Genomic DNA, 24,790 nt, shown 5'->3' on the forward strand with positions numbered 1-24,790 from the left:
CTGGAATTTTGCTGAGTGCAGTGTTAAACAACAAACCAACCAACCAACCAACATCAACGCATTAACAGACTTAGGAGAATCAGTGCGAACACTGCAGAACTTCAGACCTGTTCCAAAAAGCAATCTTAGCATTATGATGATGATAGTAGCCATTAAAAATAATAATGTGTGTAGTTGTTGTGCACTAGACTCCATAGACAAGCTGCATGCTGCAAGCGCTAACATATATACCCTACTCAATGGATCAGTGTGGACTCGATTTCCATTCTCAGCTCCCTGGGGTGTATACATTTCAAGCTGCCTGTGAGGTGCTAGAAGGTTAATGGACACATTACCATCTCTTGTTACCGGGTACCCATTCATTGATGGGTGAACAGAGTACATTTTACCTAAGTAGACACCACAGCCATGACGTCAATATATGATAGTCTATAATCACTAGGATTGCTTTGTTAGACAGAGGGTAGCCTAGTGGTTAAAGTGTTAACTCGTCATGCCGAAGACCAGGGTTCGATTCCCCACATGGGTACAATATTGCAGGACTTTTGCTACAAGCAGCGTAAACCATGTTGGCGCTACAGATATTACAACTCCATACACTAACATAGACATAGTTGTGGCAAAAACTTTGCATTGTGATGCACAGAAAATAACTTTAAGGTGAGCAGAGAATAACACTTTGTATGTTATCTTGCAAAGGTGAATGCACGTGTGTTGGACAAAGACTCCCTGTGGGTGAAGATATCGGAAGAAGCATTTGAAAGTGACGTTTTGTTCAAGGATCTCGAAGAATGCTTTGCTGTGAAAGCACCAGGTGAATATGCCGGTCTCTCTAGCATTACTGAAACCAACTTACCTATAAGTCAGCCACAAGTTTTCCATTCGTCAGTTGACCTAAATGGTCTAGCCTTATCAGTTGTCAATTATAACACTTGTTTGTCTTCAGTGAATATCCTCTTCTTTCGGCATTGAGAATATTATTATCCCCCGCCACAAAGTGGGAGGGGGATATTGGAATAGGTGCTGTCCGTCCGTCTGTCACGTTTCTTTTCCGGAGCATAACTCAAAAACCATGAGAGATATCTTAACCAAACTTGGCACATGCATAGGTCTAGTGGTGAACTAGTGCCTTTTGATAGTTTGGGATTTTTGAAAAATTTATTTTCGAGTTTCCATAGCAACAACTTGCTCCAGAGCAGATGTTGAAAACCGTACAATATTTCTTGCCTTGCACACAACCAGACATGTCATATTGGCGGGGAGTATTTCATGTTTCTTTTTCTTGCAGCGAAGAAAGAGACAAGTGAAAATGTGGACATCAAACCAAAGAAGAAGTCGAAAGAATTGCGGGTGCTGGATCCTAAAGCAGGACAGAATCTGTGTAAGCTGCACTTAATAGCACTTAGTAATCTTTGGAAGTCACACATGATAGCATTTACTCTATGATCCCCCATGGGTAAGAATAGGTCCCCAGTATCCCGTATTTGATGCAAGTGCCAACTGAAGAGATTCGCTCGTCAGTGCAGTGACTTGGCTTTCAGTCACTGGTTTGCCTGGTCAAGACTTGATTATTTCCAAAGTCTAATTTTTCTGACAACACTTACTTTATGATCAAACTTTATCAGTTCTTATCCTTATTAGAAATTGAGAACAACAAAATAATTTACACTTTACAAGGGGACCAGGTGATGGACAGCGTTAAAAGTATATGTCTCGCCCCACCTCCAAGACTGAGTACATACCTAAACATTGTTCTGTCTGCAACAGCTATCCTCCTTGGGTCGATCAAGGTGCCATATAAGGAAATAAAGCGGCGGATCCTTGCGATAGATGATGAGAACTTGTCGGAAGCCATGTTGGAACAACTGCTGAAGTACATGCCTACGCCGGAGCAGATGAACCAGATCGCCAGTATGAAGGACCAGTATAACGATCTCGCAGAACCCGAACAGTTCGCGGTGGAGGTAGGAAGCAGTTCACTACCCTGAGCAGGATGCATGTTGTCAGACTACTTCGGTTTTACTAACTCTGTTAGTCCTGATAGTGGCAATCTGGAAACACTTCCTTCAGTTTGCAGTGTCCATGATTTGTTAACCCGAACATGCTGGTGCTTACAAAGTGTATTTTGGAGACAAACAAATGGAAAAGTTAATGATACCATTTGGACATTTTATTTATGAGCACAACATCATTGGTAACAGTTAGGTGTCATTGATGCTTAGGGTCTGTTACAATTGTGATGAGTCGATAGTTCGATAGTTAATCCCTGATGGTGACCACCCTGTGGCATTACATCTCAGAGGGGAATGTTGCTGCAGCCAGCATGGGCAGATGCTGCATCCAGGACCAGATTATACTTTGCAAATATTTTAACTTATCCTATCTCACACTATGCATATGTATTTATATACTTCTCCTATCTCACACTATGTATATGTATTTTTCCTTCGATCCTATATGTGGAAACATGCTTGAACCAAGTTTCTAAAACAAAAACATTCACCCAAACACTCTAAGAAAGAGAGTTGGTTTAAAGATGCATTGGTCACAGCTTGGAAGATTACCATGCATGAGAGCACATAATAGACCCAGTTGTTGGTTGGAACTTTAGAGATACTGGGGTGTGTTCTGGTGAATGTTTTTGATTTTGATGCTGGAAACATGGTTCAAGTATGTTTCCACATAGGATTGAAGAAAAAAGATCTCAATAGTGTGAGATAGGATAAGTATATAAATATACAATTTATACTAAAATATCCAAGATGCTGCGTCAGTACCCAAGGAAATCCCGGGTTAGAGCAGGTCCCCAGCAACCCATGCTTGGTGTTAGAGGTGGCTATGTGGATCAGGTGGTGTGATGACTTGTGTTACTGTGTGTCATCATACCCCTATGCTGTGGGAAACTGCTAATATCGATCATTGGATTGTCTGGACACCACTTCATTAAACTTTGAACAAACAAAAATCATTCACCACTCTCTCTCCTTCACAGATGTCGTCTATCAAGCGAATCACTCCTCGTCTCAACTCCATGCTGTTCAAGATGAGATTTTCTGAGATTGTGGCTGACATTAAGCCTGTGAGTTGACTTCAAACATATTTGGCCTTTCGGTACTCACAATATTGACTATTACTTAAATTTTTAACTTTATGCTAAATATTGTTGAAAAATTATACGTTCTGCTGGTTGCTCATTAGCAAAGCAGAGGGTATCAAATCATTTCGTAAAAAAGTTGTAAAACTCCGGCACCGGTTAGCAAAACTTTACCATAATTCATTTCCTAAGAACCAATTTGTTTTTATTCTTTCTTGCTGTCATTTATTACAGCTTTGCCCAACTTTGTTAATGAAAAAGTTCTTTGTTAAGTTAGAACTTTAGTCTATGTTTTCTTCATGGTACGTGTACGAAGCTGTTGCGGCAAATGGCGTAAGTTGTCTAAAACTCCCACCTTGTTTCCAGGACTTGGTGGCAGCAACCGAGGCGTGTGAAGAAGTGAAGAACAGTAAGAAGTTCGCCCGTCTGCTGGAATTCATCCTCGTCATCGGCAACTACCTCAACGCCGGCTCTCGGAATGCACAATCACTTGGCTTTGAGATCAGCTTCCTCAGCAAGGTATGTGGCTTGATTGCATTAAGGTTCTGTAGGATAGAGCTGTAGTGGTCCCAGGACAGAGCTGTAGGGGTCCCAGGACAGAGCTGTAGGGGTCCCAGGACTGAGCTGTAGGGGTCCCAGGACAGAGCTGTAGGGGTCCCAGGACAGAGCTGTAGGTGTCCCAGGACAGAGCTGTAGGTGTCCCAGGACAGAACTGTAGGTGTCCCAGGACAGAACTGTAGGCTTATGATCATCATAGTGCTAAGGATGTTTCGTACAACGGCACACTGGAGCAGAGGATTCCATGCTTGTATCAAGAGTAAGCTACAATGAGAATTGGGGACTAGAATGTCCCATGACAGTATGGATTTCTGATGCAGCTGGAATATTGCTGACTGTGGAATAAATAACTACCCTGTATTAAGAACATAATTATTTTTCCGTTTGGGGCGCAGTCGCCCAGTTGTCTTAGATGCTGCAATTTGCTGTGCAGAGATATACGTTCCTCAAATCCATGATGATATCAGCAGTAAACCTATGCTCAACATCAAGTTGACACACTTTAAAGTAGCCTTAAACGAAACTCACTCACTCACTATTTTACCCCTCTCCAAGTGGAGATTTTGATGAAGAATAGATGAAATCCTGAAAATGAAACAGTGGGTCATCTAACTTGCTTGAAACTTGCATGTACTGTGTATATGCCACTGACTGTCACATGTCCTCCCAGTTGGACAACACCAAGTCTCAGGATGGGAAGACAACTCTGATGCACTTCCTGGCACAGACGGTTGAAGAGAAACACCCAGATCTAGTTGGCTTCCTGGAGGAGCTGACACACACGGAGAAGGCAGCGCGAGGTAGGTACACAGGGTCCGAAAGTGTGATGGCTGAACTGTCCCATGTGAATGAATGAAAAACCATATTTTACACAATAAGCGCCTAGAGCGCTGTCAAAATTAGAAATAGGGGTCTCTTATTAGAATATTATTTTGGTGAATAAAAAACAGTTGAAAGATCGTTAATTTCATGGTTTATGCTGACAGCCTGAAATGTTTATAAACGACAGATATACTTTTCCATAATTTAATTGCCTATAATTAAGGGTGCATATAACACATGAGTGCGTATTATACATGAATAAATTTAAGTCTTGTGTACATTGATCAGTCGGAAGGGGTGCTAATTGGGATTGTTCGCTTGCCAATATATTAGCAAATATCGCTGTGGGTGCTTATTACGTCGAATACGGTAATTTGCTAACTGACTCTCTTAGCCGGATGGTTGGGTAGCCTAGTGGTTAAAACATTGGCTCGTCACGCCGAAGACCCAAGTTTGATTCTCCATGTGGGTGCAATGTTTGAAGCCAATGAATGTTTGTTTCAGTGTCTGACTCGGGGCTGAAGTCACAGACTAGTATTACTCAATGGGCCAATGAATGTTTGTTTCAGTGTCTGACTCGGGGCTGAAGTCACAGACTGGTATAACTCAATGGGCCATGACTGTTTGTTTCAGTGTCTGACTCGGGGCTAAAGTCACAGACTGGTATAACTCAATGGGCCAATGAATGTTTGTTTCAGTGTCTGACTAGGGGCTAAAGTCACAGACTGGTTTGACTCAATGGGCCATGAATATTTGTTTCAGTGTCCAACCTAGGGCTAAAGTCACAGACTGGTATAACTCAATGGGCCATGACCGTTTGTTTCAGTGTCCGACGAGACGCTGCAGAAGAACCTGAAGCAGATGGAGAAGCAGGTGAAGCAGCTGGACATCGACATCAAGAACATCAGCAAGACGAGCTCTGAGGGAGACAGGTTCGCTGAGGTCATGGAGATATCCTTTTTCAGCAACAGTTGATTTCCACTGAATCAGTTCGGCCATGGATGTTTGTTTCCAGGGTCTATGAAAGCTTCAAGGTTATTGTTGTTGGTATAAAACGTATTCCCTGCGACAAAAGTTTTCACTATTTGTTATATTTATCACAAAACTGTCTGGTCTCGAATGAAAGGATTAATTGACTTGAATTTTGACCATTTCATTCAGCAAGGTTATATTTAAACACTACTTTAATTGGGATTTCTTGTGTGGTGTGGTGTGGTGTGGTGTGGTGTGGTGTGGTGTGGTGTGGTGTGGTGTGGTGTGTGGTGTGGTGTGGTGTGGTGTGGTGTGGTGTGTGTGTGGTGTGGTGTGGTGTGGTGTGGTGTGGTGTGTGTGTGTGTGTGTGTGTGTGTGTGTGTGTGTGTGTGTGTGTGTGTGTGTGTGTGTGTGTGTTGTGTGTGTGTGTGTTCATGCGTGCGCAACAAAAGAGTTAGGAATCATAAAAAAAATTGGATCAAAAAATCCCCCAAAATATTCATGTTTACAGTATATATTTATACAAATGACTGGATGAACTGTTTTGCAGTACACTGAGATTATTTGGGTGCAGAAGGATAAAAAAGGTTATTCTTCAAATTCCACTTCTTGTATGAAGAATAGATATTTTAATGGAAGGGAAACTGAAGAGCCTGCATTGATATTGATGGACATGGTACAAGGATTTATTGTTTTCTGAAATCTTGAAGTCTTTCATGTTTCTTTCACAGAGGAAATATATGTTTGTACATGACTGATGTCTGTTTTCCTTGACTCCATCACGTGTTCATTAAAGTTGCCAGCGAGCAGCACGAAGTCCTCAGTACGATGTATAAGAAGCTGGACTCCCTGTTTAAGGAGCTGGCGAAGTATCTGTGCTTCGACACCAAGAAATACTCAGTTGAAGATTTCTTTGGAGACTTAAAAAATTTCAAAGAATCATTTAATGTAAGTTGGCTTTGGATTTTGGAATTGCATGTGGACTTGCATATATAAGAGTTGTTTGAATATTGGGACTTGTCATTTCTTTTTGTGGAGACCGCCTCCCTGGTTGAGTAGAAGCCCGTGCCTAGAGAGAGTATAAGGTCGATGGTTCGTTCCCCGGCCTCATCATTCGAAAATATTTTAAAAGATGGTACTTGTTGTTACCCTGTCTGTTGCTAGTCATTCAGGGGCTTAAACAAGGACTGGTCGGCTTGGAGTCCATAAACTGTGTCTGAGTGGGGTATCCTTAATTTGTGGCATGGTATCTAAGTGGGCTAGTACTATAAAACAGGCATGTCTCTATATAAGGGCAATATTCTTGGACACAACGTGGAACCTCATTTCACCTCTCCTGGGAGTTGGTTTTGTAACAAGGGGAGATTACTTGTGCGAGGCTGATAATATATTACATGTAATATATGAGGTATGTTTTTTTTTTAATGTGTTTGTGTTTTGGTCTTATAGAAAGCTATGAAAGAGAATGCCAAAATGCGTGAGACGCAGGAGAAGATACGACGTGCCAAGGAAGCCAAGGAGAAGGCAGAGAGGGAGAAGAAGGAGAAGAAAGCCAGGCAGATTGCGATACTGGACATGACCACAGGTGGGTACAGGGCTAAACAGGATAGACCAGAGTTAGGCAGACTGGGATGATCAGTACTATGACCAGAGTTAGGCAGACTGGATGTGATCAGTACTATGACCACAGTTAGGCAGACTGGATGTGATCAGTACTATGACCACAGTTAGGCAGACTGGATGTGATCAGTACTATGACCACAGTTAGGCAGACTGGATGTGATCAGTACTATGACCACAGTTAGGCAGACTGGATGTGATCAGTACTATGACCACAGTTAGGCAGACTGGATGTGATCAGTACTATGACCATAGTTAGGCAGACTGATGTGATCAGTACTATGACCACAGTTAGGCAGACTGGATGTGATCAGTACTAAGACCACAGTTAGTGGATTGTGACACTGGTCATGATCAGTAATATGATCATGGTTGTGAATGTGATGTCTGTTATGACAACAGTTAATTACAATGCAAAACTGACTATGAGAAGTAACATGACCACAAACAGTATGTATTAGTGTGGGTAGATAGCTATATATAACAATAGCAGTAATATGAACAAAGTTAGGCAAATAGCCCATATTTCAGCAGACATCAGAACTGGATTTGTTCTTGTTGATTTTATTTGAGTTGAAAGATCATCACTAATATCAAAGGGGTAACATAAAGGTGGGAGTGATGATGATTCAGAGGCTGAGAACGTTGTTGTACATTTGGGTTGTATTGTTGCTTCAGATGATGACCAAGAGGGCGTGATGGACAACCTGCTGGAGGCACTCAAGACAGGGTCGGCCTTCAGCGTCAACCGAGAGAAGCGAGATGGCAAGCGCCGGACACCACGGGCAGCAGGGGGTATGTAGTTGGTCATAAATACTTCATTAATATGGATGTAAAGCATTGTAGTGTATACCACAAGATGCTTAACGATGTTAAAAGTTAAAGATTTAGAAGGTCCCCTAAATCAAGTACAACGGTAGCAAACTGCAAGGACCCAAGAACCGCCTTAATTTTGAACATTGATGTATGTTTATGAAATAATCTTTCTCTCAACTTCAGGTGCAATTTATAATATACTTATTTTATGAGCAAATTGAAATTGTATGAACCCATCACAAAATGTATTTGTGTGATAAAAAGGTTGAGGATTCAAGAAATTACTCCCTGGTAAAGACATGGATGTACAAGGATGATTTTTTTGCAAGGTTCCTTTCTCTGAAAGTGTAGATTTTTTTATAGACATTAATCTACCTGTCTGATGCCACACGACTCAACCTTGTTCCCAGTGGGATTCTGGGAGAGAACAGGACCTGAATATGACACTTCTAATGAAAAGAGCCATATCATGTAAACCTGGTTGTCACATTGGCTCTGCCATGGGAGTCCGGGTTAGAATTGGTCCCCAGCAACCTAGGCCCCTCATAGGAGTTGACTCAATGAATCGGGTGGTCAGGCTTGGCGGGTTGGTTGGTTGAGTGTCATTATATACCGATGGATCGTTGCTCACAAAATCAATCACTGGATTGTCTGGTCCAGAGTTGATTATTCATATGCCACCATCACATAGCTCAAATACTTCAAAGTGTGTGATTGAACAAGAGACAAACACAATGGCCTCTGAGTAGTGAAAGGACCTTGATGGGTGACCTCAAGGGGATGTAACTCTCAGTTGTGAATCTGGCTGATTGTGTTTTCTTACCCTGGCTGTATGGACCATTGTTGATGGACAGTCTGGGTGATGTACTGTTTGTGTACAGACTGGTGGGAATAGTCACCCGTGAAGATCCGGGGTAGAACATGCAGGTAAAAGGCGTCTAATCATGTCGTAAGAGGCGACTAACGGGATTGGGTGGGCAGGTTCGCTGGCTTGGTTGATGCATGTCACGGTATCCCAGTTGCGTGGATCGATGATCACTGGATTTACTGGTCCAGACTCGATTATTTACAGACCGCCGTCATATAGCTGGAATATTGCAGAGTGCGGTGTTAAACAACAAACAAACAAAACAAATAGTTGGAATATTGCCCCAATTGTTGCTGTAATATTGCTCCCAGTCACTCTCAGAATGTTTGCATCTTTAGCTATGTGTAGAATATGTTATGCAGCCTAAGATAACACTTTCACAGTTTGCAAGACTGTGATGTAGTGAATGATGTTCTTATGAATGACTAATACTCAGCAATCTATGTTACATGTCTACATTATTACTCTGATTGTTCAGTATCTGTATATGGACACTGCATCTGATGAGTGTTGTCAGATATTGCCTTGATATAAAGCTCATGATCATTTCACCCCACCCACCCCACCCCACCTAACCACCCAACCTCACCCACCCTCAGTAGCCACACCCAGTGTCAATAGCCACACCCACCCTCAGTAGCCACACCCACCTTTAGGTAGCCCCTCCTATCCATCCTACCCTCCAGCTGTCTCACTCCTGACACCCTACTAACACCAGGTGGTCAGAATTATACCCTGTAGAATCTGTTGAATACTCGTAAGGCAATAAGGAATACAGTATTAGATCTTCAACATCAACCATGATGAGGGGGCACGGGTGGCCCAGTCGTCTAAGGCGCCGCGATTCGTGGTACAGAGTTGCGTCCCTTGGGCAGACAGAAACCTATGATTGTGGGTTCGAATCCCGGTTCGCCCCGATTATGTTTCTAGGTTTGTCAGCACCATACCCGTGCTCGTGGGTTTCACCGAAGTGGTAAACGTCTGAGACCTGCATCACTTCGGGCTTTCCTCCCACATTAAGCTGACACACCGTGATATAACTGGAATACTGTTAAAAGCGGCGTTAAACCCAACTCACTCACTCACTCAACCATGATGAACCCTCATCTCAAGCTGTCTCACTTCTTGACATCCTTGGGGGCATGGGTGGCCCAGTCTTCTAAGGCGCCGCGATTCTCTGTGCAGAGTTGCGTCCATTGAACACTCCAGAAACCTATGATTGTGGGTTCGAATCCCGGTTCGCCACGATTATGTTTCTAGGTTGTTTCTGGGTTTCACCGAAGTGGTAAACGTCTGAGACCTGCATCACTTCGGGCTTTCCTCCCACATTAAGCTGACACGCTGTGATACAACTGGAATACTGTTAAAAGCGACGTTTATCCCAACTCACTCACTCTTGACACCCTACTAACACCAGGTGTTCATAAATATACCCAGTTCACCCTATTGAATATTCATAAGGTCATGATGAACATATTATGAGCTCTTAGCACAAACCATGACAAACTTCATGGACGTTCAGAGTCAGCACCCAATGTAGGCCCAAGGAGCAGACTAAACTGGAGATTGGGTGGTCACAATGTCTGACCTGTCTGATACTGCTATGCTTGTCGTAAGAGGCAGCAAAGTGGATTGGATGGTAAGGGTGACTTGGTTGATTGCATGTAATGGTATTCCAATTGGGTGGATTGATGTCAATCACTGGATTGTCTGGTCCAGACTCAATTATTTACAGACTGCCATCCTATAGCTGGAATATCGCTGAGTGCAACATTACGCAACAATGTATGGCCGAAACTGAAATATTTTCCGACCTCTGATATGGCCAGAATTAGGGCCGGCTGTCGATATTGATCATAGAGATTGATGATCATTAACTAAATATTGATCATTTGTCGATAAATATCGGAGAAGTAACTTTAAGCAAATATGCAGTAAAATCCCGAAAGAAATCAACATATTTCACTTCCCTGGTGAGCAGTGACACATTTATGCATGGATTACTTTGTGAACATTTGAGAAATTACAAAACAGTTGCTTTTAATTTTTCAACAATTGATATGTCTGTTTCGGGAAATCTAAACTTTTTTTCATCACAATAGTTTATGTAAGTTATTAACGATAACAACAATTTCATGTCGAAAAAATTGTTAATATTTCTTCCCATTTTCGATCCTTTTTGCCAGCACTTGCCAGAATATTGCTTACGGAGGTGATAGACCACATTCCCTCACGTTCCCTCACTGAGCCCTCCACTCAGTTATCATACTGACCCTTTGACAAGAAACATATAATTCCTACTGAATGTACTTTCGATGAAAATAGAAATAATCAATTTTCCATTCAACATATTTCTATGGGAGGAAAGTAAACTGTCTGCTTGTGAGAGTATGTTCATTTGTTGGGCGGTGGTTCAATTATGGGGTACAAAGCTGTTTTTCTTTATACAGGAAAATTTTATACAGGAAAATTTTATTCTTTCCATGCTTGGTGCTTTTGCTACTGATCTGGCGCCTGCATGAGATAATCATACATCACCAGCCCTTGTGTGTTCATGCCCATGCAATGGAAGTTCTGCCTAAAGAACTTATGATTTAAAAATATGATTAACAAAACTTGAACAAGTCTATATTTATGTTGACAACCCTATCTGATTGGTTTTAAAAAAATCGAAAGTCATGGGGATTTTTTACTTCACAAACTCCTGTTGGTCCCCCATGGATTTCCCATGGACTCTTCTGACACAGCTGGAGCCTTTGGACTCTCCGATGATTCCCCTGACCCCCCAGACCCCCCACCCCCTTGACTCCCCAGAACTCCTGTATGGCCCACGGTAAGATTGTAATTGCTATCCTATCCTATTCTTCTGGGGGCACAGGTGGCCCAGTAGTCTAAGGCGCCGCGATTCGCTGTGCAGACTTGTGTCCCTTGGGCATGCCAGAAACTCCGATTGTGGGTTCGAATCCCAGTTCGCCCCGATTATGTTTCTACATTTGTCAGAACCATACCCGTGCTCGTGGGCTGCATCACTTCTGGCTTTTCTCCCACATTAAGCTAGCACACCGTGATATAACTGGAATACTGTTAAAAGCGGGGTTAAACTAAACTCACTCACTCTCTTATTCTCCCATCATTCATACCCCCATATATCCTGCTGAATGTGTGTTTATGTTCGTCTTGAATGTCTTCTCCCACAGACCGTATATCGAACCTGTCAAGGTCGCGGGTATGGAAAGATAGTCCTATTAAGGCTGAGGTGACATATCATATCTTAGCATGATCATGTGGTGCAGTCATGTGACTCGTGCATGACCAATTAGATCCTTGGATTGTAACCTCCACGTGACTATTGACTCATCGAGCTTTGCATGTGATCGTCATCTGCTGTTTTACTTTCAGTTCTCTCATCGTTATTTTATGTTGCCGTCATCATCAATAGGAATTAGCTTGGCCTCTCCTAAGAACACGCAAAATTTTAATTATTTTTGACAGTGCCTCAATCACGATCTCGACATTTGATCTCAATCCAGTCATCACAATAATGCGAACATACCCTTATTGGATATCCTGATTCACCCAGGATTTGCTCAGGATTATCTTTCACAACTGACAGATCGTGATTGAGGGTCATTTTTTGTAAAAAGCAGTATAGGGCAATTCCTTTCGTTTCCCAAGTGTTTGGTTGTAGTACACAGTGTGTGTTGTTTGGAGAGAGCCTTTAGTATGTGTTGTACTCATTTCGTGCCTTCAGAGATGACAATCTGCCACAAATTTGACCTTGACCCCTTGACCACAAATTTGACCTTGACCTCCAAACCTTTGTCTATTCAACTGAACTATTTTATGGCAGTTGTCATCCCTTTGAACTGACATTTCAGGGCTGTTGCTAAAATAATGTTACCATGGTGACAGAAGGAAGTCACATTATATGAATGGATGTTCCCAGTGCTATGTCTTTAACTATTTTTCCTCCAGATAAACTGGTTTAAAATGAATAAGTATAGAATGATAAAAGTAGTCTTTTACTGTTGTGTTTCGCAGGATTAGTCTTTTATTAGCTAAAGTATAGGCTTTCAACAGGCTTTTATACAGGATGCGAACCATCATTTGATTGGAGCTTTTACCACTTTGATAACCAATCATGAAAGTCCAAGGATTTTAATGATCATGTATTGTTAACACAGATCATAATAATACTTGGTTTTATTGGAAATATCTACCATTGCTATATACTTGTAAAATAACTAGTCTGCTGTACTCTCTAACGGGATATGCATGGACCTGTATTGATAACACTTTAATGTCTAATGGCATGTTTCTTACATGTTTTGTATGGCCACAGCTACTTGTGGCACTGAGCATATTTTTTTACTCGATGCTGATCCTAGAAGAACAAATTATTTTTGCAAATGTAGAATTTGTAACAAGAAAAATTTAGATTGAATTTTTCACTTCCTTCTCTTCTGCTGCTCAGGATTGGCAGGACTAAGACTAAGACAGGTTTTGACCTTTTGTCTGATTAGACCTTGACCTTGACCTTGTAAAGGGCAGATAATTATGGTGGCTGGATTCTTCCTTTTGATATCTCCTTGTAGGATCTCTTCCCTTGGCATATATGGTTGCTTGGTCAATTCTGCAGGTGTATTGTTCAATAAGATAATATAAACATAAAATAAAGTGTGATTTGTTTTGTTAGTTTGTCACTTCATTAGAAAAATAAATATTAACAATAAGAATAAATCCTTCAGAATGTTTCTTAATCACTATAAAACCTGTATATCTTATTACCAGTTTATTCAGGAAAACATCCACATCAACAGATATTAATGACAAGAGATAAAGTATGCTTGAGACTTGAAATCGTTGCAATGCCTCCTCAGGGCCCCTTTCAACAAAGTGATCTTAGAGCTACGGGGGCGGTCGGGTAGCCTAGTGGTTAAAGCGTTCGCTCGTCACACCGAAGACTCGGGTTGGATTCCCGACATGGGTACACTGTGTGAAGACAAATTCTGGTGTCCCCCGCCGTGATATTGCTGGAATATTGCTAAAAGCGGCGTAAAACCAAACTCCCTCACTCACTCACTTAGAGCTACGACTGTCGTAAGACTCTGTACAACCTATGGGAGTCATGATCACCTTAGTGCTAAAATTGCTTTGTGGAACAGGGCCCAGGTAAGTATTTGCAGGGCCATTGATTTTCAATTTTATTTTACCCCTTGTCTATATCAGGGTAGAACCAAAGATAGTTTAGTGTTTGCCCTTTTTGAAACTAGATATTCCTTGGGTTTTGGCTTTCCTTTGTAGAAAAAGTTTTATCTTTGGATTTGAAACTCCTTCAAACAACCATTTGTGTTTAAGGCTTTGAAAATCCTTGGTGTTTGACCTCCATAGAACAGATATATCTTGGCATTTGACCTGCTGTTAAGAATGAGATATGACTTTGACTTTGTCATCCTTTTGTGGAACCATTATTTTGGTCTCTGACCTCTTTGTAGAATCAGATACACCCTGGACCCTGCCCTTGGGAAGACTCAGACAGATGCTTGGTTTGTTTTCTTGCTGGAACCCAACTGACACTTGGTCCAGTGCCTTTAGAACCCCTCGAGTTTGGGTTGTCTACTGTTTGGCTGTTGTTGATTAAAGATGTTTCTTCCACTTCTTGCATGTACAGTTGATTGTGACATTTGCATGACTTCTTTTCTTCTGTAGGTCATTTCAGATTGTTAGAAACCTGTTGCTACTGTGATCTGCTTTCATTGCTTCTCTGCAAGAGGATATTTTGTAGGATTTGATTTTAAAGCTTCAAATGATGTTACACTTTTTCAGTGCTTTGTCAGTTGCTTGTTTGCGCTGTTTACAAGTTTTGTAATATAGTTACAATACTGACATGCAGCAAGGTGAATTTTACACTTGCTTTATAAATAGGTTGATTTTGATGTGCTCTTCAATAACACTGACCCGTGAAGATAGGGGGTAGAATAGGTCTTCAGCAACCCAGGCTTGCCGTAAGAGGCGACTAACGGGATCGGATGGTCAAGCTCGCTGACTTGGTTCTTGCAGGTCTTTGTATCCCAGTTGCGTGGATCCATGTTCATGATATCAATCATTGAATTGTCCGGGCCAGACTGGATAATTTACACACTGCCGTCATATAGCTTGAATATTGCTGACTGCAGTGTAAAACAACAAACAAACTTCAAAAACACCACTGAGAGAGCAAAAGAGAACACTGCTTACTCTTTAGTTTATTTTTAATCATGTATGCGTGAAGATCCGGGGTAGAATAGGTCTTCAGCAAATCATGCTTGCTGTAAAAGGTGACTTTGCTTGTCGTAAGAGGCGACTAACGGGATCGGGTGGTCAGGCTCACTGACTTGGTTGATGCATGTCATTGATCCCAATTGCGTTGATTGATGCTCATGATATTAATCACTGGATTGTCTGGTCCAGACTCTATTGTTTACAGAGTGCCATCATATAGCTGGAATATTGCTGAGTGCGGCGTTAAACAACAAACAAACAAACAAACAAACATGCATGTACCTGAACAGTTTAGCTGTTTTCTTTGTGTACACAAATGGATATGTGCTTCAGAAACAGGCACAGTATAATAGGAGCCTTATGTTACTGGAATACTGTTCAAGACAGCGTAAAACACACCACACCTATTACTGTACACACATCATGGAGTAGGGATTAGTTCATTGCTGGCATATTTGTCCAGTACTTCTATACGTATTAAGCTGTTGTGATTAGAGGTTTAGTTTGTAAAATGACTTATGTTGCTTGTTATGTCTTCTTTGGGATTTGTATGGATTCTCCTCAAATCATGCTTTTGCCCACCACATTTTGGTTATGCTAATTCTTTTCCTTTTTCATCAACAGCGGAAAGGAGAGCTCAACTCGCACGGTCGCGGTCTCGACAGAACCTCCTACAGTTAGACAGTTCCACGGTAAAAGAAATAAACTTTGACGAATCCCACGCTAATGAGATTCCGAATCAACCACCCGAGAAGTCACAGGAACCCGAAAGAAAGGAGAGAAGACAGCATAGGAGACGTGAAAAAACACAAGAGGAATCCGAGGCTGAAAAGTTGCTGGCTCGACTTAAGGAATTATGATAGCCTCGTTCTGGATTCAAAATGGCCACTGTTGTGGTCATGTGACCTAACCAAGTGCATGCTGGGATATGTTACGTCATGTTATGATATGCTTCTTATGGATTGAAGATGCTTGCTGTCGTTGGTTATGAGACTCTTAACCAAGTGCATGCTGGGATATGTCATGGAGTATTCAAAATGTAGGACCTGACTCTGTGTCTTGCGACAACCTATCCATGTCTTCTAGGCACACCGCATGATCATAAAATAGAAAGTGTTCTCGTAAAAATGCCTTTCTCCTGGAATTGGGCAACTGTGATACAATGAATTCAGTTTGTGGAGTTGATGTGTGTCATGTAGCAGAGGAAGTTGTAGCTGTCGTGAGAATCTCACTCGCCAGGTCCGTGGTAGCTTTTATACCTGATGTTATATACAGTTCTGTAGCAGTGACATATTTTTAAGAATTTGTTCCAGGTGTGCTATATTACAGATCTTTCAAATCATTGCTCACATTTCTAGTTTGGAATTGGTTGAATCTAAGGACTCCATGTTCAGCCTGTGACCCAAATATTCCTGACTGTTAGCCCAGACTTATTTTTGAGCATCAGTTTCAGCACTGGTTACTTTTAAACATGTAAATTGTTTTGCCAATGTACACTAGCCCATCTGAAATGTTATTAGACGCAGGCTTCGAGCTAGAGGTGAAAGGCACAGACTGCATGTTTCTGTCAAATGAGGATTTGAATCTGTCCTTTCAGCCAGGAGCTGAAATACTTTGTTCTGTCTTTAGGTCACACTAAGACCTTTGTATTTTCTGATTGAAGTCGGTTTGATCTTTCCAATCAGCCATCTTGTTAATGTTGTTGTAGTTGGGACCATGTGAAACAACAGACAGGAGTTGTTTCGATTCTATTGATAATGTTTCAATTGGCAGCTGACGCCTTGCCTTTGTTGTTGACCATGTCTTATGCCAACCAATCATTTTGCTTGATTTTGATGTTGTCATGGTTACGCTTGTCAAACTAATTGCATCCAAGTCTGCCATACATGGTAATCAGTGCACAAATACATATGCTGATGCTAAGACAATGATATTAGATATGTTATGGACTAATATATCTTCCCAAAACGTTTGGGATTGTATTTCAGTATATGTGAAGAAATATCTGCTGGCAACTTTGTCTTTTATTAAGGGAACTGGTTAATATACTGATTTTGAAAAGTACTCATTAAATACTCTATCTTCCCAAAACGTTTGGGATTGTATTTCAGTATATGTGAAGAAATATCTGCTGGCAACTTTGTCTTCTATTAAGGGAACTGGTTAATATACTGATTTTGAAAAGTACTCATTAAATACTCTGTGGTGAATCACAAAGTACTTTGAAGAATTGAAGAAAGACCCAAACTCAGGTGGACATTAATTTTCTTGACCTGTATGGCTACTTGCCGTCTACATTCCACTAGCACTTTAATGATTTACTTGTGACAGGTATGTGTGAGTTTTTCACAATCAATCTTTTAATCCTTAAAGTTAAGGATTGTATTGTACAAGGGATTATTTTGTGTGAGTAAGAATTGGTCTGAAAGAGAACTTTGAGATGAAAACAATGCTTGAAGATGACTAGGCATTAGTGTCCACTGCCTTGCGGGCCTCAAAGTTTAAATTTTTACCATGTAGCCATTTGGCTACAAGTGTTTTTCTCCAGGTAGCCAGTGGTAAAATCAAGAAGTCAAGCCAATATTGTAGGTAGCCAAAAGCATTTGAAATTATCTTTTACAAATAACTACTTTAATATGTACAAGTTACAGCATTAGTCTTGAAATTGTATCTAAATGGAAACTGTACTTGAATTTTGTTACTTGTGACTTGAACAATGATGCAATTTATGGTACTAGATTATATAGGTATATCCTTGCTTATTCAATGAGCATTGTCAGCTGAAATAAAGTACTAATTACATTAATTTGTACGTATTTTGGTTCATTGTCGACTTTAGAAGGAATTATTTGTGAGTACAATTATTAGCAGACATGTTTTCCAATATCTGATGTTATTTATTTTTGTGTCTACAGATGTGTAGCAACAGAATTTAGTCGCCACAAGATATTTTGTCTTGGTGGTCATTTGGCTACCTCTGAATTTTAGACAGTAGACAAACTGAAATTTAGGTCGCATTGGCTACTGTTTTAGTCGCAACTTTAAGGCCTGTCTTGGAAACTTCAGGTAATTGATTCAGGAAATGAAAAAATAGATTCATCAGTATGCGGATTTATGTGGCTAGACTTCCTTCTGGGAGTAAACAAGAAGTAGGAGCTGGTCCACGAGAAAAAACAACAGACACTGTCTCCCTCCCATATTCCAGACAATCACACAGGTGGATGAACGGATGGAGGTTCTTTCTTGGTGGGATTTACCTGAAGTTCTATTTCTGAAACCTCTGTCCAGATCATCTGGAACCAGTTTCACAAAATGATCTTAGTATTAGGACATATTTCAAATACTTAACATAGACTTACAACAACTTTAATACTGAGATCATTGGAACTGAGTCCTGGAGATATCAACCTCAGCAGTTAGGTAGTTGCACTAGTATCCAGGAAAGTAGTACCTGTTGATGGGACTCCTTTCACTTATGCTAGAATTCAGATTTGCATTTTGAATAATAAATGTGGATCGATGCTTACTATGTTGATGATGAGAATATTTCTTGAGTATTAAGCCCATTTCAAGATCCTGATATCTATACGTATATTCACCCCGTGAGATCCCAGTAGTTAGAGAATACTCATGTAAGGTGGTGCATTATTGGTACTCTTCATGACACAGCGAAATGATACAAGGAACAAGAGGTGTTCTTGTTCACTGTACACAGACCTGGCCAAGCTCCTTCCCAGCGCGTGACACCTTCGTTACACTCTCGGTAACATCGCTGCCACCAGTGTGGGCGCGGCCATTTCAAGAATCTTGAAATTTGCCCTCCAACCCCATATGTAGTAACGTTTATACTTTTGTTTATGTCTTTGGGAATGCCATCATATTTCAATTTGAAAAGGTTTACGACTGACCATGTTTTCCAGATGAATTGACTTTGTTGTTTTGATAATCAGATTGGTTCGAGATTGCAGAATAACGGAAAATCAACCAACTTCTCCCTTACATTCTTACTATATCAATAACACGATAGTTTTAATGAAACAGAAATTCAAATTGACAAACGAAGAAAGTAATTTAGCAGCGATAAGTGTATTCGGCGTCACGACAGTCGTCACGACAGTCGTCACTTGTTTGTAAACATAACGGTCATTCGGTTACGAGTTCAACTCCAAGCATAGTTGTGGCCACCTATTCACAGTGGGGAGTTTTGACTGGTGGCAACGATAGTATAGAGAGCTCCGGGAACGTACTATCGCTGTGAGGAGCTTGAGACCTGGCATCTGTATATTATACTTTCCTGAAGGCTTATTTAAATGAATTTGTAGATACTCTCCTAATATCTGTACATTTTGCTTGAGTCATGGCTTTAAGATGCATACAATCTCCCTAGTCTGAAGGTAATGTACATATAGAATATGGGCTAGGGGAGGTAACTGTAAATGTGTATATTTCTATCACCCATCATTGCAGGTAGTCGCATGTTTAATCACCTTTTCTCAATGTTGCTATATCGGCCACATGTTCATCTGTTAAGCTGATGCCTGTTGTTGATCGGTCACTACACAGACAAAATCAAATTCCATTTTAGAGTAAGCATGTTGATGTTTTGTTGATCTGTGCCCTGTTAAATATGTAGTGTTTATACGTACAAAAGAAAACATTCAGTTTATGCTATCATAACTTTAAAATTAATTGATTTTCATTGGTCAATCAGAGGTTTCAAATCTCAATATCATTTCTCAAATTGCACTGTGACACTGTCTGCCATAATTTTCTGTTTTCTTTCAAAATAGCTGACTCTCACCTTAAAAATTCAATTTAGGCCAATAAGTTAGCTGTGCATCTAAAGACCATTTGTAACTCCTATAATTAATCCCCAGGAATAGGGTGTTATTGATTGAATGACAGAATAAAATTTGTATAAAAATTAGTTGCTTAAGTTCAGGTGATTACAATTTGCAGATTGGTAAGATGTCTGTTCGCACTTTCCTGTTGTCTGTGTAGAATCAGGCCCACAACACAGGACCCAGGTTATCTCCCTTCATTTACATTTTGCTCTCACCCCTTCAGTTATCTCCCTTGTTTTGTAGCATGCAGGATTATGTTAACGTTAAGTTTTTGTTCTTTTGTTTTTCAACACGAAGTCATTCATTGTTGAGAAGGTATAATTGCCGTTTCAAGTCGTCAATACACATCGCCAGAATCCAATCATACAGTGATCACCATGAAGCATAACAAGGGCAAAGAAAATTGTGTCGGCTTTTGCTCAGGAAACAATTATTTGTTGAAGAAATTCTCAGTGTGGCTTCTGGTGCTAGTTCCCTTCATTATTAGGTTTGGATGTTTTAGGTCTTGTTAGAATTATGTGGTTGGCATTGAAAAAAGGCACATTAGCTAAGTCCCGTTTCAAATGTAGGGTACCTTATTTGAGAATATAGCATAAGTGAACCTTCTCAGGAATAGTCCGAAAAACTGTAGAACGAAACAGTTTCCACACATGTAGCATGTGCTATCTGTTATTGAGAATAGTGTTTTATGGTGATAATTTCTCTTTAGGAAATAGTACAGTTGAATCTTGTGTCAAAGTCGCTTAAAAAAAACAACCAACTAACTCACTTGCTCAGCAAAAGAGAATATCAATCTGTCATGGGTAACCAGAAAAACCACAGTTCACAATGCTTTTTGAAGACCGGTACAATCAGGTTTTACATTTGGGACATTGCTATGACGTACAGCTAGAAGTTTAAAAAATGGATCCCCAAAGGATCTTAAACACTGTGTTGATATTTGTTGTAGCTGGTGACGGACGATAACACTTTTCAAGAGCACTCTGCATTTTATGTTTTCCAATATTCCCAACAATTTTGAAACATTTTTAAAAAATTTCTTTTCAAGGTTTTTCATAAAAGCTAGGATGTTGTAATTATTCGGGGAAGCTGCATGAAATTGTGCATCAGGAAATATGGTCTCAGATTACAGGAAATTCTCTATTCAGTTTCCAGGAAGACTGCTCCCAGTCCACCTAAAAATAACAGTTTGGCCTTGCACACAAGAACTGAAGTAACGAAGTACTGAGTATTACCAAGGCAGTAATAGAGTAATTAGGATCCTATTGAGAAGCATACTTAAAACTGTGAAAGTCAATATGCTGGTGATATCTGCAAGATTCATAGCTGGGTCGCCAATGTTTTTAGTCAATCTCATTCCACCTTTATGTTCAAGTCTCTTGGAGGTAGTTTAGCGAGAGAAAGATTCAGTGGAGAGAATTGCACAATTCTGGTGAAAGTCATTAACACAGTTCTGACATTGTTAATATTTGGTGGTATTTGATATTAATGGTATCCCTTTGACCAAATTCTTTATTTCCTGTAGTTTTTGTACAATATCCTGAGCCCCCTTCCTCTCCGTACATTGCTCAACATGGTGTTAAGGTCTGTCTGTTGAACCGCCGTGTCTTTCCTCTAAAGATGAGGTCTACAAAGTAAAGTATGGCATAATGCTTTTATAAGGTTTTATGGTCAATATTTCTATCTAAAATATCTGTGATAATGCCCTAGTTTTGCGAATGAGTCTTTGTGTTAAAGTAATTGGTTTACTAGTCATACAATGTGTATGCAGTGCAAAATTGATTAGCAGAGATTTTGTAACAGGCACTGGCAGGTAACTTAAAAAAAAGTTAATTTAACATTGGCAGTAACACGCAAATGTCCGGTTTTGCTGGTAAGGGAGTGACCATTTTATATTCGGCTGGGGATTTTTGTTTGAGACAAAAGATTTTTAAAGTCCGCACTTCAAGATGTACGCTGCTTCATCTGGAAGAGGAGGCAGACTGTTTTTCCGGACTAACATCTCATTCTATTCCATTACTACCAGCATGTCGGGCAAATGTTTTGTTGTTAAACCTGAGAATAAATTATTTATTTTCAGTGGCCGATAAAAAAATATTGAGAAAGATGCCAACCGGATCCAGAATATTAAATAGTCCTCTATGTGTGGCAGGCCATGTGTTTATTTAAGATGCTAGTTTTTGTTTGGGGTGTACGTCCCTCCCAGACTTCCGTCTAGAGCAGTGATGGTGCATGGGGTAGGAGAAATCTGGTTTTCTGTGCATTGTCAACTCTTTTGTACAAGGGAGCATGCCAAGTGCTCTTTGGTGCTGCAGCTTGATGTGCGGAGTTATGTCCCTTTGCCGTGTTCGAAACCTTTTGCACACTGATCATGCTGAAACGTTGTAGAAAATATGGGTCATTCCAATTCTGATTGGTCATTTATGATAAGGAAATGTACCATACTGAATAAATTTGTCTATTTTCTTTTTTTTCAATGTCAGGGATTGCCCTGGCCAGGCTTTGGAAAATTGGCTATCCTAGCAGGTTCGATAGTATTACAAACTTCATAATGTCACAGTTTCAACATAGAGACCTGTACTGGAAATGTGCACGAGATGGTGGAGCATAGCTCACCATTAAAGGGAACTATTGAGCAATTCCCAAAGACCGGAAGACCTCAAGTAGCATATAATTATCAAAATAATAATAATAAGCCATTCATTTTGCGCATGTTTCCACACCGATCAGGGGCATGCTGAAGGTGCTGTTATTTCTCCGGGCGCTGAATCAGTGTGCATTCTAGAATCATTCTCAGCTCCCTGGGGAGTATACAACCCAAGCTGCCTGGATACTTCACAATGGCATACCGGTTCTCCTCAGCCCAGTGTTATAAATACCAGTTAGGACTCAGGTGTGAGCCTCGGTTTGATATTAAGCAGCATTTATGACGAGTGCTTGATGACTACCTAATGGAGAGCACTCAGCATCTCAGCATCTCATGCACCATCACTGCATCCTCGTTCTTCCATGGTTTGTTTAGAGATTCTGTTTGAAGCTGGGTAGTTGTGTGTATCACTTGCTGCTGTTGTAGTGTGTGGTCTATGATATTCTGCCAAGTTCTATCCAAATTCTCCTTGCCATAAGTCTTGTTTTCGTTGCCAAGTTTGATGTGTCACTCATTGAAACAACATTGCTCAAAGATATTCAGATTATTTTGTCATAGAAGGAAAAGCCACATAACTTTCTGATCTGTTAATGATTTAATCAGGCCAGACCAATTTCATTTCTTGTTTTACAAATCAATATGCTGAGATACACGGCTAACTGAAAACAGTAATGATCGATAGTGGTTAATCCCTTTTGAAAGAAAAATTAGCAAAGAAGGTTTAAATCAACATTTGAATCAATATATATATTTTACTTTTGCAAATTTATGGTTTGGCTTGTTTGTAGAACAAACAAAAATTCATCTGGCCTCTAGAGATAATATCTATCATTGCATTGTTAGTATATTCTTCTGATGGCGTATTGTTATGATTGAGCTGCTGTAAAAAATGACAATCTTTTTCATTTTCACACACAAAAAGGGAAATCATATTGATTCGTCTATTTTCGTGTGATTTTAAGGTATGACAACAGAACATATTTTTGCCAATTAATTGCATAGATTTTGACTCGTATCATACTTAAAATATGGGTTGAAACCATGGTGTATCATTTCTATGCATCCAGGACACCATTTGATTGTTGCCAGCGTGTCCTAGCTTGTAGCTTGCCTAGATAAATATGGTGGAAAACCATATGGTGGAAAGTGCAATCTTAGTGCATTGTTTTAATTATATTGGATTACTTTGATAATATTATTTATCAAATTGGAAAAAATGTACTAGTTGTATAACAACTTAATGGGATGTAAATTGGCACTAGGCCGTTAGCCTGAGATAATATTATTTATCAAAAATGTTTCAGTGTAAAATAACTTATTGTGTCTTAAGGGATGCAAATTGGCACTAGCATGCTAACCTAGGTCAGTTTGTATGTTATTGCATTGTGAGGGCGAGCAACATATCAGTCTTTACAATGGGAATCCTTATATTTTGGGACTATTAGGGCTAGAATATGTTTCTGAATGAATTGCATCCCTGTCATAGGATTATGACAAGTTTTTCTTGAAGTTAACAGACGCTTTGAATCGTATACCTGGTATTTTAGGGCTATATCTTCTGCAAATATTACAAAGAGAAAATTATTGAATTGTTACAATATCAATTTCATATTGGTGAAAATAAAAATCCAATTTATACAATAAATATTGGTGTGCAGTATAGTTCCATCTGACCAAAGCATATTGGATTGAATGAGAAATGTTCATGAAATGGAGTTTTTTGGGTGTTTTTGAAGGTTATCTGTTTGTTAGTCATGTTAAACTGTCCTTTAGCCATGAGCCTCCTGGCTGAGACAATACCAAATATCATAGAAACAAAACATACTCAATACCTATAATAATCTGGCATGTATGCAATCATATTGTGTATTTCATAGAATGGACTTAGCTAAGATCTTGACATCAATAGCTTTGTATGTGATATAGGATTCCGTCGTGTACGCCATACTGTGCAACCTTAAGTCAACTTACTTCTGTACATTTTTCTATGAAAACCTTCAGTCATGTCTACCAGTGGATATTCTGGTTCATTATGAATACATCATCAATAAATATTTTATAATGTTCCCATTTTTTGTCATTTGTTTTCAAAGGTGATTTTGAAGGTTAGTTAAATATATCTTGTTTCTCATGACGTTTTTTTAGCTCACCTGACTAAATGTCATGTGAACTTATATCATGGCCTGTTTGTCCCTTTCATATAAAAGCATCTGCTGATCAGAAACCGCTGGACCAATGAAGCTGACACTTCACATCCTACCCACCAATGATGACACCTCAATTTGTTC

The 24,790-nt window shown here is 40.0% G+C and overlaps 1 protein-coding gene across 5 annotated transcripts in view; it reads left to right on the forward strand.

Annotated features, from left to right (window-relative positions):
• The window catches only part of LOC139449823 (protein diaphanous homolog 2-like), a 104,144-nt gene extending 79,576 nt beyond the window's left edge, over positions 1-24,568 (forward strand). The window contains exons 15-27 of one of the 5 annotated variants that reach the window (XM_071231370.1): positions 700-814; positions 1,289-1,381; positions 1,768-1,964; positions 2,993-3,079; positions 3,461-3,613; positions 4,323-4,452; positions 5,301-5,425; positions 6,230-6,394; positions 6,896-7,031; positions 7,745-7,861; positions 11,948-11,976; positions 13,225-13,250; positions 15,636-15,702. In XM_071231370.1, coding sequence (XP_071087471.1) covers positions 700-814; positions 1,289-1,381; positions 1,768-1,964; positions 2,993-3,079; positions 3,461-3,613; positions 4,323-4,452; positions 5,301-5,425; positions 6,230-6,394; positions 6,896-7,031; positions 7,745-7,861; positions 11,948-11,976; positions 13,225-13,239 — 1,362 coding nt within the window. In that variant the 3' untranslated portion in view covers positions 13,240-13,250; positions 15,636-15,702. Of the gene's footprint in view, positions 1-699; positions 815-1,288; positions 1,382-1,767; positions 1,965-2,992; positions 3,080-3,460; positions 3,614-4,322; positions 4,453-5,300; positions 5,426-6,229; positions 6,395-6,895; positions 7,032-7,744; positions 7,862-11,947; positions 12,007-13,224; positions 13,251-15,635 lie in introns of all 5 variants that reach the window. The other 4 variants (XM_071231367.1, XM_071231368.1, XM_071231369.1 and 1 more) reach the window with 4 other exon arrangements.
• The last annotated feature ends 222 nt before the right edge of the window (positions 24,569-24,790 follow it).

Source organism: Haliotis cracherodii, unplaced genomic scaffold (genome assembly GCF_022045235.1).
Source record: "Haliotis cracherodii isolate W230 unplaced genomic scaffold, xgHalCrac1.p SCAF_8, whole genome shotgun sequence".
Classification (NCBI taxonomy): domain Eukaryota; kingdom Metazoa; phylum Mollusca; class Gastropoda; order Lepetellida; family Haliotidae; genus Haliotis; species Haliotis cracherodii.